Here is a 16,449-nt window from a genome sequence, read left to right on the forward strand (position 1 = left end):
ATTCTGAGGCTGCCAAGATGTAACACTCTGGGTGGGAAGTGATAGGCTGAGCCATAGAGGAGAGCTCATGTCACAGTTTGTCTGTGGAGCTGACTTGCTTTTGTAGTTTTGAGTGAGTTCCTAGAGCAGAGGACGAAGAGAACTATTGCATTGTGGGGCATCATCAAATAATTAAGCACACAAAGCAATTTATACTTAATTTCATAGAATCATGGAATTGTTATGGTTGGAAAAGAGCTTTAAGCTCCTGGAGTCCAAGCTCTGACTTCACTCTTCCAAGCCCAGCACTACCCCATGGCCTCAGCACCTCAGCCCCACGGCTTTGGGATCCCTCCAGGGCTGGGCACTGCCCCAGCTCCCTGGGCAGCCTGGCACAGGGCTGACACCCCTCTCAGGGAAACAGTTCTGCCTCAGCTCCAGCCTCAACCTCCCCTGGGGCAACTTGAGGCCATGTCCTCTTGTCCTCTCACTTGTTACTTTGGAGAAGAGACTGACTCCCACTTCACTGCAATCAAAGAAAGCCTCAAATCTGCAGAAACTTCTCCTCAAGCAATCCTTGCTTCTGCTGCTTCTCCTCCCATCCCTCCTCCTCAGGGCAGGGACAGCTCTGTGGTACAGATTACTGGCATTTGGGTTGCCACAATCCTCATACCATCAGCTCAGCTGGAAAATACTGGGAACACAGCAGTTTGTCAGTCACTGTGCCACGCTGCAAGTAGATAGAAGGAATAAAGAGCGCTGTAGGCACGGCAGCTCTCAGGCTGCTGTCTTCACTACAGTGTGGTGATGGATCTCTGGTGCTGCCTGCAGCCCACAGGTTCTTCACTGGAGAAGCAGGCTTGAAATTGATTGTGAAGCGCACAGGGTTGGATTGTGGTTGCTAGCAATAAAATGCCTCTGATTATCATTTTCCAGGGGGAGTTACATGTAGTCCCTGCACTGATCACATCATATCAGGAAGGGGGAGCAAACCTCAAGAGGCCTGTGCTGCAAAAGCAGCAGAGGTCTTGCTGTTTTGGTTTTGCTTAGGTTTGTTGTGAAGAGGGGATGTATTAGAGTGTGGGCTTGCAGTTTAGGCCTTGCTTGGTCATGTTCTTTGCCTCCCAGACCTTATTTGCACAGATCCAGAGGACTGAAGGGAATAAAAAGGCAGAGACAGGGAAATGCTTTGCTGAAGGTTATGGCAAAGACCAAGGGCAGGGGTGAGAATAATACTCTTCCTGCCTCTGCATTCGATGTCCAATCCATCCAAATTCATTGCCCCAAAATCAACACAGAATCTGCTTCTTTTTCAACTTTTAGGTTTGACTCATTTTCTTGTAAGTCTGATGTTATCTCATCTCTGCTTCTTCGAGAGGTTGGCAGCAGAAGTGCTGACTTGCAACACTGCGCTGCCAAACTCATTTCTATTCAAGGAATAGATCCTCTGTGCTGACCTCAAGGCTACTTGGTTGCTGGTACCTCGTATTTTTGGTGCTTTGCACCAAATCTGGGCTCTTCAGATGGTAGATCTCTGCTGGTAACACTCAATCCCAAAATATTTCAGGGAGGGATTTTCCCCCAGGGTTAAGAATGGTGAAAGTGTGTTATTAAAAAGAAAGAGTCACCCTTCTAGAGGTGGAAGTGATCTTTCCATGCATGGTGTGATGGTTCAAGTGTTCAGCATCTTCTTTGATAAGTCAGACTTTGTGGAGGAGGATGAGCCTTTGATCTTTAGCAAGGCCTTTTAAATGTGGTTATGGCCAGAAAAGTGAATGTAAAGTGCTTGTAAGTCAATATTCAGTGAAAATGAATGGCATGCACCCGAAAAGAGCCATTATTGTAGGCACTGGGTTGTACCTGGGTTGAAAACACTGACTACCATCACCTCCCCAGCTTCTGTTTTCATGTCCTTTCTCCCAGAGCTGAACCTAGGGAACTGAGACCTTCCAGTGATGATTGTGACCTACTCTAGGTGGTCCTGCTCTAGCAGGAGGGTTGGACTGAGATGATCTTTTGAGGCCCCTTCCAACCCTTATCATCCTGTGATTATGTGATTCCTTGCCAGCCAACTGTGGATAAGGTTAAAATCATGAACTTTTAGGGGGTCTTGTTCAAGGTAAACCTCGAGGTTAGCAAGGACATTAAGATATCCTGGGACTAGCTTGGTTGTTAGTGCAGTCATCAATGCAACAAAAGACTGTGGCAGGGACTGTGAAGGAAGAACATGAGGGGAAATGATGGTGTTTCACATTATATGTCTGCATCACACAGTTGCTTTTGATTTTTTCTACACCTAGGGTAAAAAAATCTGTTACTTCTGTTCTTCAAACTCATTCCATTCATGTATCAGCTCAAATGTCCTGCTCAATTCATCACCTAAGTGCAATCTCTTTCTAAAGCTGGCTGCCCAGAGAGGGTGTGGAGCCTCCTTCTCTGGAGGTTTCTGATCAAGGCGAACCTGCTTTAGCAGGGGGTTGGGCTGGATGAGCTCTGCAGGGCCCTTCCAACCCCCACCACTCGGGCTTTCTGTGATTCCCTAGTAAGGAATCAGGATAACTCTCTCAAAGCTGTCAGCTCTCCCCACTGTGCTACCTGTGAGACCAGAAGAACAGACTGTTTCTCCTGCACCACACAGAGACAAAACCAACTGTAGCACTTAGACCTGATTCTAGGTGGCTTGTCTAAAGTAAGGGAAAAAAACCCTGCCAATTTGATCTCTTACAACCATAAACTCTCATTATTTGCAGCTATATCATATGTTCATGTCTAAGGGATCCAGAAGTGTGTAGCAGCTCTATGCAAAGCTGTTTTAATCTGTGGCAGTCAGGTGGTTGGGGCTGCCCTTTAAAGGCTTCACAGGCCTCTGGAAGGAAAACAAGGAAAAAACCCCTCCCAATTTGATCTCTTACAACCATAAACTCTCATTATTTGCAGCTATATCATATGTTCATGTCTAAGGGATCCAGAAGTGTGTGGCAGCTCTATGCAAAGCTGTTTTCATCTGTGGCAGTCGGGTGGTCGGGGCTGCCCTCCGAAGGCTTCACAGGCCTCTGGAAGGAAAACAAGGAAAAAATAAGGAAAAAGCCCTTGTCACTTTGATCTGTTACAACCATAAACTGTCATTATTATCAGCTATATCATATGTTCATGTCTAAGGGATCCAGCAGTGTGTGGCAGCTCTATGCAAAGCTGTTTTAATCTGTGGCAGTTTGGGTGGTTGGGGCTGCCCTGCGAAGGCTTCACAGGCCTCTGGAAGGAAAACAAGGAAAAAACCCCTCCCAATTTGATCTCTTACAACCATAAACTGTCATTATTTGCAGCTATATCGTATGTTCATGTCTAAGGGATCCAGAAGTGTGTGGCAGCTCTATGCAAAGCTGTTTTAATCTGTGGCAGTCGGGTGGTTGGGGCTGCCCTGCAAAGGCTTCACAGGCCTCTGGCTGCAAGCTGCCGTAGATGGGCCTTGCCACATCTATGCCAGGAATGTGATTAAAACCTGGAAAAACTGAAGCCAGCCTATTCCCAGGGGCAATATAACGTAACATATGTGCCAGAATAACACACACAAGACCCCTGTCTCAGTCTGAGTCTGGCCAGCTCAAGGGCACAGCCTGGGAGGCAGCGGGATGGGGAAGCTGTGGTGAGCTTGGTTAGGTTATGTTAGCACCTTTAATGCCTCACTGTGTTTTCCTAGTTGCCCATCATTGATCACTTAAGTAGCTTGTGATTCCAAGGGATAGAAATTTGCCCTCTGGTATTCAATGTTAACTGCTGACCTCTTCCTTGGCTGGAATTGAAGCCAAACACTTTCTGAACAGACTGGTCCTTCAAAAGTGATTGTAGCTGAGCAGAGCCTCTGAGAGCGAGCACAAGCAAGGTGTGTTTCAGGTACTCCTCCCTGCTAGGAGGTTATCTGAGAGATCCCCCTGCTCTGACCCTGCCCTGACAGCTAAAGCTACCTGTTCCTCACCACCCCTTTGTTTTTCTCTGGAGCTATAGGTGTAGGCACCACAGAGAAGCCAATTGCAGCAAGGGGTTGGCGAGGTGCCACCTGACTTCCCTTGCATGCAATCAGCAATACTTGTTTGCTACTTGCATGCACGACCCGGATCCTAAGCAGGTGTTAGAAGCCACTATCTTTGTCTGATCTGCTCTGCTCTGTGTGTCATCAGTTCCCCCAGAGCCTTGAGCCTGTAGGAGGTTTGGGTTGGGCTTTTTTTGTGGCTGTAACAAACTCAGGGGTTTAGCTCAAATGATTCCTGGTTCAGTGACTGCATGAGCCTGTTGTCATGGCCTTTGAATTTCTTTGCCTGTGCGTGACAGGGTTTGAAAGACAGTTGGGTTTGCAGTCTGTCTGCATCCCAGGAGTGAAATGCAGAGCTGCTTGCTGCAACTGCTGCCTGTGAGATTATCATTGTCCTCATTAATGCCAGTTGCTGCTGTAGGCAAGGGCAAGTAGCTGTGTTGGCTTTAGAGGGAGATGCTTATCTGAGAGGCTGTCTTCTCCATCAGATATTCTGTATATCAGAGAGAAGTGTGGCTTTGCCTGTGTGTGTAGAGATAGTTATACTTGGACACAGCCCTAATCACTGATCCTACTTCCAGGGCTGTTCTTTGGGGTGAATTGTGGCAGGGGTTATTTTGGAGGGATAGCCAGAAAGATTCCTGCTTCCCATTTTTCTTTCCATCAGTGCCTTTCTTCAGAAGCAAAATTGGTTTAGGCAGAAAAAGCATTCTCCCAGGTATAGTTTCCCTACTCCTCCCCAACTTTCTGTGTGTTTTTAGACAGGAAATCTTCAAACCCAAGCATTTTAACATTTTATTTCAGGGATTTGCAGTGGTACTTGTGGTTTCCTTGCCTCTGGCCAGTAAGATGTATAGCTGAGACTGTAAGACTGTGAGACTCTAAGAGCCATGAGTCAGTCCAGCACCCCAGGTATTTGAGGTTTACCTACTCCTCATGCCATAAGATGAGGAACCCCACATCTTTTTGTGCTGAGAGGAAGCAGAGGCTTACAGAAGATGTGTCATTTAGGAAGTCCTGCCTGGCATCCTGACTTTAGCACATCAGAGAAGCAGCAAGTCACTATCTCCTCACCTCTGATGGAAAGGCTTGCTCTCTTTTAAGAGCTGTCATCAGAAGATCTCGTGTTCTTGTACAGCACTACACAGGCAAAGTGTACAGCCTGGGGTTCATCTCAGACCTTTTAAGGAGTTTCTGGCACAAGGCTGTGATCATACAGGTTTGTGACAAAAGGAAATTCTCCTGAGAGGCACCTTCCACTCCCTAGATTAATTCAAGCAGAAAAAAAAGAGAAGGAGAGGGTATTTCTGACAGGTTGTGCACTCACCAAGGAAAAGCTGCTGGAAAGGATGAAGGCAGGCTGAGCTTCTGGCCACACATAGCATTAGGCAGTGTGGGCTAAAACCTCTCATTTTAGTCATTAAAAGGCTGCAGCCATCTCTGCTGATCAGTGAGAGACTGCTCACAACATTTTAACCCAAATACTGTTAACTTCAGCAGGACTCACCCAGATGTCTGAGTTCAGGCTTAGTCAGGCCCACTTAAATTCTGGGCTACTCAGGCTTGTTTGGTTTTGATACGTGATCTGAGATCAGAGGTAGAAAAGTGCTGATATTTGTAAATGCAGAGCACTGACCTTACTGTTCTAAGTGAGTTCATTTCAAGCTGAGAGGGATTCTCATGTTTACCCAGCAGACTCTTAACTTCTTGGCATTTTTTGTGACAATACCACGAGCCTGGTTCACGTCTGATTTTGCACTTAATTCCAGCAGCTTCACTTTTCTTCTCAGTTTCCTTTCCTGGTCATGGAGGAATTTGCAAAACTAACCTCAGAAATGACTAAATGGGAGGAGGTGGGGAGAGATGAAGAGTTTATTCTTCCTAAAAGCTCCTGATTTGGACTGTCTGGTGTGAATTTGGAGCACTGAGGCTTTAGCATCACACCCTCTTTTCCAAGCCAAGACAGCATCTGGTTATTCATGAGTAACCCACTGCTGCTTACACATCATTAAGGGTCTTTTGCATGCTCAGTCCACAGGGGAGGTGAGCTTCTTGCTGCCTTCCTTTCAGAGCTCTGCTCCGTTAACTCACGTTAAAGCAGTTTGTGCTTTCAGTCTGGGAGGTTCCTCGTTCAGTTTCTAGCTTGCCAGCCGTAATGGCAGCTGTGTTATCTGTGGTTAACTCCATCAAGGACGTGCAAACCTTGTCAGATGTGCTTTGAAGAGGGCTTTTATGAGCCTGGCATGCTTCGTTTAGAGAAGCCAAGCGCATCAACACAAGGAAATCGATAGTCAAAGCATTTGGACAACATTTGGAGTTTCATTGGGGAAGGGGGAGGGTGGAAGAAGAGGGTAACAATTTCCTGTTTTTAAGCATTTCTAGAAATGCAGAGTTTGGGTAACTCACCAGTCCTACACTTCCCACAAAATAAACAGAAAGGGTAAAGCAACACATTCTTCATCCCACCACTAACACCCATAACTCTGACCTGTACCGACTGCTTCTCCTTCCCTGGTAACCTCAAAACATAAACACCACACAAAAGCCTCTGAAAGGAGATGTATAGACCTTCAAATGACACTCCAGAAATATCACATGCTACACATCTCTCTTGGGTTGGTTTTTTTGGACCAGCAAGTGCAGGCAGGTGGGCAGGTAACTGTGTGAAATTGCAGCTGGAGCTGCTTGCAGCAAGCAAGGAGAACCATCTATCACCCAGCAGCCACCTTGACTGTTTGCAGAAGTCAAGTTTAAACCTCCACTCTCACCCCACCCTGAGCTACACAGCAGCCAGCAAAGCAACCCACTGGTTTTGCATACAGCTTAATGGACCCCAAAGAGTCTGATTCAATCTGCAATCTTGGCAGATGGCAATTTCAGACAGAGCTGGGCAGCTGTGGGGGCCCTTGCAGGTGCTCACCAGCTCAAAGAGAGACTAAGAGTGGAGTTACTGGTTTAGTCATGGCTCTGAGAGCTTGTGGTTATTGTTTTTTTCTTCTCTCCTCAGGAGGCTCTGTCGGTGGTGAGCGACGACCAGTCCCTCTTTGACTCCACGTACGGTGTGGCCACTCACCTCCCCAAGGCAGATATGACAGCCTCAGGGAACCCTGACTATGGCCAGCCCCACAAAATCAACCCTTTGCCTCCTCAGCAGGAGTGGATTAACCAGCCTGTCCGAGTCAATGTAAAAAGGGAATATGACCACATGAATGGATCAAGGTAAGGAAAGCCCCTTTCTGCATCTACTGAACCTTGACTCAAAGCAATATGTTATACCCATTCATGCTCTTGTCCTGTGTGTCAGCAAAGCCCACTCTCTGTCTAGGACCATTTCTCACAGGCCTGGAGGTTTCTTTGTCATTTCTTTAGTGGCTTGGCAATGTTGCTCATGCAGCTCTGCAGCATGTATCCCTACCAGTCTCCATGAAGACTGGGCAGACTGGGACAGGAAACTGCCAGTACAGAGCTCATGCTGCAGACACTGGTGTGAGCTACACATTTCATCACTTAGCTCAGCACAGGTTCTGACAGAGGCTGAACAGGAGCCAGCAGCGTGCCCAGAGGGGCAAGAAGGCCAAGGGCACCCTGGCTGGGCTCAGCAGTGGGGTGGCAGCAGGAGCAGGGCAGGGATTGTCCAGTGCTGGGCCCTGGGGAGGCTGCAGCTCCAGGGCTGTGTCAGTGCTGGGCCCCTCACTCACTGCCACAGGGACACTGAGGGGCTGGGGAAGGGGCTGGAGCACAAGGGTGCTGGGGAGGGGCTGAGGGAATTGGGGTGTTGAGCCTGGAGAAGACGAGGCTGAGGGCAGACAGCAGCAGGAGGCTGCAGTGAGCTGAGGGTCAGTCTCTTCTCCCCAATAATGAATGACAGGACAAGAGAAAATGGGCTCAAGTTGCTCAAGATTGGAGCTGAGGCAGAACTGTTTCCCTGAGAGGGGTGTCAGCCCTGTGCCAGGCTGCCCAGGGAGCTGGGGAAGTGCCCAGCCCTGGAGGGATCCCAAAGCTGTGGGGCTGAGGTGCTGAGGGCCATGGTTAGTGCTGGGCAGGGTGAGGGCTTGGACTTAGTGATCTTAAAGTTCTTTTCCAACCAACGATTCTATGATCCCATAAATGTGCCATGGTTCAAGGGGCTGCTGAAGATGGAATGGGTCATGCAGCAATGGTTGATGTTTGTGTCACTACTCCAGAGCAAAGTGAGTAAAAGCTGCACTAACAGCCTGTAATGGGTTGCACTGGAGGACACTTGGCATCTGCTACTAAATCTGTGCTCCATCACAGCAGAATGAATCCATATGAAGCTGGAGAAGGGAATAAAAGAGGAGACTGAGGTCCTTTGTGGTAGTCTATGAGGTCTAACAGAACACAAGGCACATAATCACATCCTCCATGTGAATGTACACAAGCACTGGTGAAAAAGAAGGTTCAGGAGTAGATTTGAGCACTGGTGTTAGACATCAAGGGGACATCCCCTGCAGGTTTGAGCCAAAGAAGTAGGAGCCTTGCTCCCTGTGATTTGTGGTTGGGGCTGGGGGTGATGGGTCACTTCCTTGTGCAATGAGAAATTCAAAGGCTTGCAAACAATTTCTTAGGGCAGAACATAATGGTTTCTCCTTTAAGGGTTGGCTGAGGGCTTCTTTAACAGCCTGCTTTCCTGATTTCTGAGAACCTAGCAGAGTGTAGAGCTCGAGTCAGAAAGCAGCCTCACACTTTCAGGCTCCTCTCAGCGAGATGATGGCGTTAAAAGACTTCAAACAGCAGCATGTTGGGGTTTTTTTTCCCCTCATAAGTATACAGTAAGATGCTGATTGTAGCATAAGATAAAGGTTTTCACGTCAGTTGGGCTTTGATGCTGATCATTTGTAGACTGAACTTGATCTTGCCCTGCTTGTGCTTCGGTATCATTTCTGGACTTCATCAGGAACGACTTGGATTGGGGTTTGTTTTTGCACTGCTGTTGCAAATCTCACAGTTGGGGCTGAAACATGGGAAAATGAGTTCTTTCCTATAAAACACCATCCCTGGATAACCCAGGCAAAAGGGTGGGTCTTGAAAGTACCAGCAGCTTGGCTCTTTGAGTTGACAACCACAGACAGAGTTTCCTCCCATTATGCTGCTCATCCCTCTTCATCTAGCAACCTTTTGGAGGGCCAAAGGAACAAGTGGCCCTGCCACACTCACTGAGCTACCACAGGCACCAGCTATTTGTGCTTTTCAGGCTCTGTGAGCACATGTTCTGTACAGATTCCACATGTGTCTGTACTTGGATGTCCACAAGTCCAAGCTTCACCTTGCAAATGGGGACGAAACAGTGTCGAGCTGTCGTTGCTCATCGCTGGGGCCGCAGTTTCCTCCATCTGCTCAGAACACACACAAGAAAGGGGAAATGATATTGCTTTCACAAGTAAGTGCTCTGATAGCCATGGAGAAAGGCCCTCCAGAAGTGTGTTTATCCATGGCAAAAAAGGAAATCCTTCTTTACAAGATTCTTAGGCAGAAACTAAGTGCCCTCAGTCTCTCTGAAAGAAGGGCAACAACTTCCCAGCCCGGTAGGAAACCACAACAGCCCGGTTTGAATGGCAGAACTAAGCACTGAAACAGCTTCCAGAGTTGCCTTTTGACAAGCTGTTAGCACAAGAGCCCCAATCCACCCAAGAAATGAGAGCATTCATCTGACTTATCCCTCTTCTCCTCCTGTTCATGGCTAAAAACGTCCCTTTGACTGCGTGTCCATCGCAGCTCATTGTCACAGGCTGGGCCACTCCAGTTGCTTGTCCCTCTGCCCCTCAGCTGCCTGGCAAAACTGACACAGCATCTGAGGCAATCTCAATACCAAGTGACTTGGGCTCAATAACAAAACCTCTTACCCATCCCTCCCTCTCTCTCTGCCTCTCCTCCTCCTCTCTCTTGTTTTTCAAGCACTCTCTCTCACCGCGTTCCAGCTGCCTCATTACAGGGAGCAGCCTTTATTCTGGCTTTCACCTGTACTTGAAGCACTGGCCTTTGCTGCTTGTCAAGAGGATGGTTTTGTGTACTCTAGGGAGTGATAAAGCTATAGGAAACCTGACAGTGGAGGGAGCTGGCTGATAGTAAGGAACAGTGTCCAGCTTTTCTTATTTAGCACCCAGAAGCAGGTCTGAGTTGGGCTGGGAGAAGAGAGTCTTGAAGAACATCTCCTTTTGCAGAGCCATTCCTCCAAGTGCTAAACACCATGAAACCTCCTGACCACCTTCCTACCCTACCCCATGGTCAGGTTTTCCTGCTTTCCTCCCCAAATTGGAAAGGGTTTCCCAGATAACTGCATACTAACTGTTGAATAGGGGTTGTTCAGGCAGTGGCAGGGATCTGGCTTGTAGGGGAGAAGATAAGACTCCTGTATTATTCAGAAACAGAACCACTATGAATGTTTCTGGAATGATCAGGCCTGGATCCATATATATGGCTTCAAAATGTCCTTCACAGCCAGGCACTTGCTCAGCACAAACCCCAGTGCTACATGTGGTTCATGTCCAAGCACGAGGCTGTTGAAAACCCACCATAGAAATCTTACTCTTGTGCTTCTTACACCCCTCTAGGCACTGGGAAAGGGAAATAGCCTTCTGTTTGTAGCCCTGACCTGTTGCACATACACACAATATACAAGTCCAGCTTTAATGTGGCTTTACTGCAAAGGTGTTGTGGTCACTATTCATCTCCAAAGCTGTTCTGGTCACATCTCTCTTTGCATCCCTTCAGGGACTGGCTTGCAGTCTTTGTTCTTTGCTGGATTGGTGTCTTTTGGTGTCTTTTGTTACTGTTTTATGTCCTAGGTTTGGGTTTCTATTGAGGACCTTGGAGGTGTTTAAGAGAGGGGTTGATGTTGCACTGAGGGAAATGGGTTGGTGGTTGATAGGGTTGATAAAGGCTGGACTCGATGGGCTTAAAGGTCTCTTCCAGCTGAAACCATTCTATGATTTTGTGATATAAATACAATCATTTCAAAAACCACCTAAAATAGTTCCAGTTCCCAATGGGAAAAGCAGAAGGATTATTCAGACAGATGCTGGCTAAATGTTAACCCCGTTCACAGGCCGTCTGAAGAATAGATGGTTGCCCTTAGATCTGCCATCAGTCCCCAATGAACCAAACAGCAGATGTTCCAAATTCTGCTGCTGTCTGTGGAGCTGCTACAGGTCTGCATCTGCAGCTGAAGTCAGAGGGTGATTTTTAACACAGCTGGTAAAAAAAACCCAAGCTGTAGGACCTTCACATGTGGAAAGGTGTTCTGATGTGCTGGGTGTGTGAGAACTTCCCTGTGTGATTCCAGCTGATGTCCTGAGTTCTGGCTGGCTGGAATCATGAAGGCAAGTGCTTTGAGCAATAAGAAAAGGCTTGTCTTGCTTCAGAATATTAAAATAACGCTGAGGATCTAGGATGTCTGAACGTTTTTGTGCCACAGTGGCTGTCACAAAACAAAACAAAGGGGCTGCCTGTGCCTGTGAGAGTAAGAAACCCCCCTGAAGCAGCTTGTGAGCCCTCTAGTGGGATTCACTGTGTTGTTCTGTTCTCCATCCAGAGCTGAAACTCTTGCATTTCCCCTCCTGTTTGCATTTATGTGATAAAAACACGATTGTTTTAGACCCTCCTGAGCCTTTGGGCATCCCTTGAGCAGTTGGAGTTTTGTAACCTCTCTGCCTTCTCCCATCCTTTTTACAGCTCTCTCCTCTTTCTGCAGACTCAAAGTGGGGTTTTTTTTCAGTGTGAACCTTCTCCTGAGGCAGGATTAAGGTGCAGTTTGGAGTTCTGAGGAGCTGGGAGTCTGCTCTGAGAGCTCTGTTCCTTGCCTGTGAGAAGGAACCACGAGCAGAGTCACAGTGTGTCCATTCTTACATCCTTCACTGCACGTTAAAATCCACTTTCAAGGGTAAAGATTAAAGCTGGGATGACCAAATGCAGATCAAAAAGTGGCAACCTGAGAAAGAAACAAATGTTGGGAAGAGAGGAGGAATGAAAGAAGAGGAAAAGGATGGAAAGAAGGGAATATCCCACTGCCCACAGCTGAGTCAGGCTCAGAACTCACTGAAATCCCTTCTTTTTTGAATAGAAGCCAAAGGTGATTCCTAGACAGAGGCCTTGGGACAGCAATTGCTTTCTTTTCAGGTATCTGGAACAGCTGAAGCTGTACAGAGGATTTATTAGTCAATGCCAGGCTAGCTGCTTGTCCATTTTGGCCAGTCTAGCATAAACTTTCCCCAAAAGCCAAGCTCTTGGCATCCCCAGAGACTGCTGCTGGAGCTGTTGGAACGAAGAGTCTTTGGCCAGCCAGTGAGCACTGCTCTTCATAGTCCTTTGCCACAGTGAATGTGCTTAAGAGATCTTGTGAAAGCAGCCTATATTCATTCACCTGAGTAGATCTACGACCTTTTCTGCCCTGAACCTGAGCAAGCCAGCATGTATAGCCACTTGAAAGTCTGAAGCCTCTGTGCAAAGTCAAGGATTAAGCTGGCATCTGCAATCCCCTCAAGTCTGCTTGTGGGTAAATGCATGGCCTAAGAAAGGAGCTATATTCAATGAATACACTATTCATGGAGTGCAGCTCCCTCTTCTCATTTGATACTGCAGTTGTTCCCCCACACTGAATTCTTCTTTGTTTTGCTCACAGCTACACCTACCTTTGGCTGGAATACTGTGAAATCCCTCCTCTTAGGCTGGGGCAGTGCAGTGACATGCAGGAGCTGCAGAGATGGTTCAGTCTGGTAGTGCTGTCTCATTTCCCAATTAAATGCTCTCTTTGGATCTGGTAGGAAGTGCTGGAGTAAGGATCTTCACTGAAGACTTCACCATCTTTTTCTTCAGGACACTTTGGTATCCTGCCCAGTGAAGTCTTGGTAATGCTATTCCCAGTTCTGTCTATCCTTCTGCTATCAGATTTCCACTGGGGTTTAGCTCTAGATCCAACCATCCTGAAACCTGAAAGGGGGCATCTCTACAGCCACACAACCCTGTCAGGTCACAGAGCACGTTTCACACCTTGCAGGATTCAGAGTGGTAACTCAGTGCTTGGTAAGGGCACCTCAGGCCCTTAAATGTCTTTTCTGTCTCTCATGCTCTGATTGTCTGGTTTTGGCTGCTAAGACACACAGAGCATAAGGGCAGGGACCTAACTGCCAAGCCAAGAGTCTGGGAAGTGAAAAAACCATCCCAAAACCACGGAGGTGCTACTTCACACCACTGCTGTCCTTTTTGTTGCTTGGCCATGTGAGTGTGTCTGATGCTTAGCAGAGACAGCCAGACAGCCTGTGGCCTGTTTTATCTGTGTCATTTCATGTAAGAAAGCTTCTCCTAGGCAGATAAGCTTTCTTGGAGCTCCTGAGAGCCTGGTTATACCTTATAGTTCTGTATGAATGTTATAGATGTAACTGTTCCACCTGGGGGGGGGGTTGTTTCCCAGGGAAACTTAATGATAGAAGCAGGGAGATGAGAGTAAAACCCCTCAGCAGGTAACACCTGGGACCTGCTGGCTTGCAGGGAAAGCAAAGAAAGATCTTACTATGTTGTCTGAAGTAGGGAAAAACCTCTCCCCTAAACCATTTGGAGTTATCACCCAGGCAGGGTGATGGTGAGCACCAAGCTGAACAAAGCCTGAGACCTCACAGCACTGATGGCCTCGCTGTTTCACCGAGTCTTCTCAGGACAGGCTGTACCTCAAGGAAAGAACAAGATCCTTTGTGCTGCTCCAGGGTTGTTCCTTTTTCTTGTGTGCCAGCACAGGCAGCATTTTAACACCTGCCACAGATTATTTCAACGAGAAAGCTAGAAATGATCCCATCCCCTGTGCAAACCTTGGGGTGTCCCTGCAGTTGCTCAGCCCCTGCCACGGGGACGTTAAACCTTCAGCAGTTTTCCCCTTCTCTGAAGGAGGATTTTTTTGGTTCCCTGCCTGGAAAAACAGTAGGCAAAATAGTAAAACCTTAAATTCAAACATGTGTAAGTTATACATCTTATTTCCATTCTCAAGCAACGTTCCCTGAGCAAGACATGAGGAAAAAATTACCATCTGCCTTCGAATATCTCAGCGGAGCATTTATCTCCCGGCCACGAGAACTGAGGTTCAGTCATTTCTCCTTCCTCCCCCTCACCCTCCCACCATTCAGGTTAAGAAACAAATTTGTTTAGTGTCCAGACTTGCTCCAGCTGAACTCAGAGGGTGGGATTTGGTGCACTGTCAGAGTTCTTACCCTTCAGCGAATGGTTTCGTCTCTGTCTCCTGGCAAGGGTTGGGATGTGCTATGTGCCTGTGGCAGGTTCTGACTCGGTGTTTTAAGTGACCTCTAAGCTAAAAGCACAAGTTACTACTGCAGCTGGAGGAAAACAAAACCTGTGCTCCTTATTTGTGGTTTGGAGGCTTCTCATTCTCTCCCAGGGCAGGACAGAGAAAGCCTATTGCTTGCCAAGGGTCTGCATGTAGTCCAGGTCTTAGCACAGTGCCACCTGAGCTGCTAAATGTTCCCTCCTCATCACTCCATCACCTCAGAAAGTACAACTGGAGCCAGAGCCTTTTTCACACACAGTTCCTGTGGTCTGAAGTCCTTGACTCATGCCTGAGACACCAAAGATTTCTGCATTTCCTTATCCAAGCAGCAGACAAAGCCTGTGACTGTTTTAAGTGTGAAGACCAGACAAGATCAGTTACATTGAGCCCTGTATAAACAGCACTCTTTTGGATGCCATGCTGATACTGTAGTATTCTCCTGTGACCCTCCTGTCATTTTGGCATGGGTATTTCTTGTTCTTTGCTCATGCAATGAAGGGAGCTGTAATCCATGCTTCTGATTAGCTCTGCAGAAATGCCTTCGGTGCTGAGGTGAGAAGTACAGCCTTTCTGTCACTTGACAGGCTCCACTGAATGAAAGATGGTGTGCAGGGTTGTTTTCTTGACAGGAGGCAAGAAGAAAACACTCCAAGAAAGGGCTCTTAGGAGCATCAAGCTCCAGCAAAGAATCACAGCAAGGGTTCTGAAGGATTGCTGAGCAATAAAGGATGAGGGGAGGGTTAGGGCTGTAACTGACAGACCCACGTGACAGACACTTACCTGGTTTGTGAGTTTGGATGTTTCAAAGGTATTGAGTCCAGTGATTTTGGATGTTTTGGATGTTTGGATGTTGCCTTTGCCTGAAAGTCACTCTTTGCACCTCCAACTCTCTTTCCTCTGTTATCAGGGGTTCCCTCTGCAACACTTGTGCTCCATCGATGGGCTGCTGACATTCATGCAACAGGGCCAGGAATGACCTCTCCCACAGGCCAAGAAAGTCCCTTTATGCTTAATTCTGACAGGTCATGTGTTTCCTTTCCCATTTCAGGGAGTCTCCTGTAGATTGTAGCGTGAACAAATGCAGCAAACTCGTCGGAGCAGGGACAGAGTCCAACCCAATGAGTTACAGCACCTACATGGATGAGAAGAACGGGCCTCCTCCCAACATGACCACCAACGAGAGGAGAGTCATTGTCCCAGCAGGTACCATTCCCCAGCAAACTCTTTGTGTCCTATAACTCTTTGTGTCCTATTTCCTTGAGCTTTCTCCTCCAGCTGGGCAGATAAAGCTTGTTTAACCACTCTCTTTCTCACAAACCACGTTGCTGGGAAGGAAAATAGCAGAGTGGGAATTTCCTATGTCCTAGTATGTGCTCTACCTCAAATCAGAATAAGAAGTGGATCATTTGTGCTGTTGCTTCTTCTTTTGTGTGTGTGGGGGGGTTGGTTGGGGTATTTTTCCCTTGGCATTGAACGTTGGTTTGGTCTGTTGGACCAAATCCATCCTGGGTTAGAATCTGCAGTGCTTCCTGGGACGTGCACAGTGTGATCAAAGAGCAAGAAGTGGACCCAAGTTATAACTCCTGTGGTGCTCTGCAGAAACCCAGATGCACTTTCATGTCATATTGCTTCAAAATGAGCTGTTTTGTTTCCATTTACTTGTTGGAAGTAGAAAAGCAGAAATAATCCCATTTTGCAGGAGCTGCATTGTCCTTCCAACACTTGTTACACGCAGAAACCTTCCCATCCAGTTCCCTGCTTGCATCTGATATCCACATCTGCTGTCTGAAATTGGCAGGAGGCATTAGATGCACTTGGATAGTCGAGGTTGCTGTGGCAGGCAACTGCTGAAGGCTGAATCTGGAACGAGAAGGGAGTCTTTCCCCCTGCAAAGTTTATAAACACCAGAGATACAAGCAGGAACTTTTCCAGCAAGAGAGACAGTATGAGCTAAGTCCTGGCCTCATTTAAGTACCAAGACTTCAGGGAGATGCAGCTTTTCACCTGGTGTAACGAGGGGGTTTCTCCCCTCAGGGTTGTAGCTGATTTGAGCAGATAAACTGTTGGCAGAAAGAAATGTACTCGTGGAATCTCAGCTCTGTTTTCTGATCGTGGCTTGACCACAAACAGATGACAATTCCCAAGCATTTGTTTGCCA

At 47.4% G+C, this 16,449-nt stretch overlaps 1 protein-coding gene across 3 annotated transcripts in view; it reads left to right on the forward strand.

Moving 5' to 3' along the window:
* The window catches only part of FLI1 (Fli-1 proto-oncogene, ETS transcription factor), a 93,652-nt gene that overhangs the window by 47,589 nt on the left and 29,614 nt on the right, over positions 1-16,449 (forward strand). For all 3 annotated transcript variants that reach the window (XM_062013896.1, XM_062013894.1, XM_062013895.1), the window contains 2 exons: positions 7,014-7,225; positions 15,340-15,494. In XM_062013896.1, coding sequence (XP_061869880.1) covers positions 7,014-7,225; positions 15,340-15,494 — 367 coding nt within the window. The remainder of the gene's footprint in view (positions 1-7,013; positions 7,226-15,339; positions 15,495-16,449) is intronic.

The sequence above is a fragment of the Colius striatus genome, chromosome 23, assembly GCF_028858725.1.
Source record: "Colius striatus isolate bColStr4 chromosome 23, bColStr4.1.hap1, whole genome shotgun sequence".
NCBI lineage: Eukaryota > Metazoa > Chordata > Aves > Coliiformes > Coliidae > Colius > Colius striatus.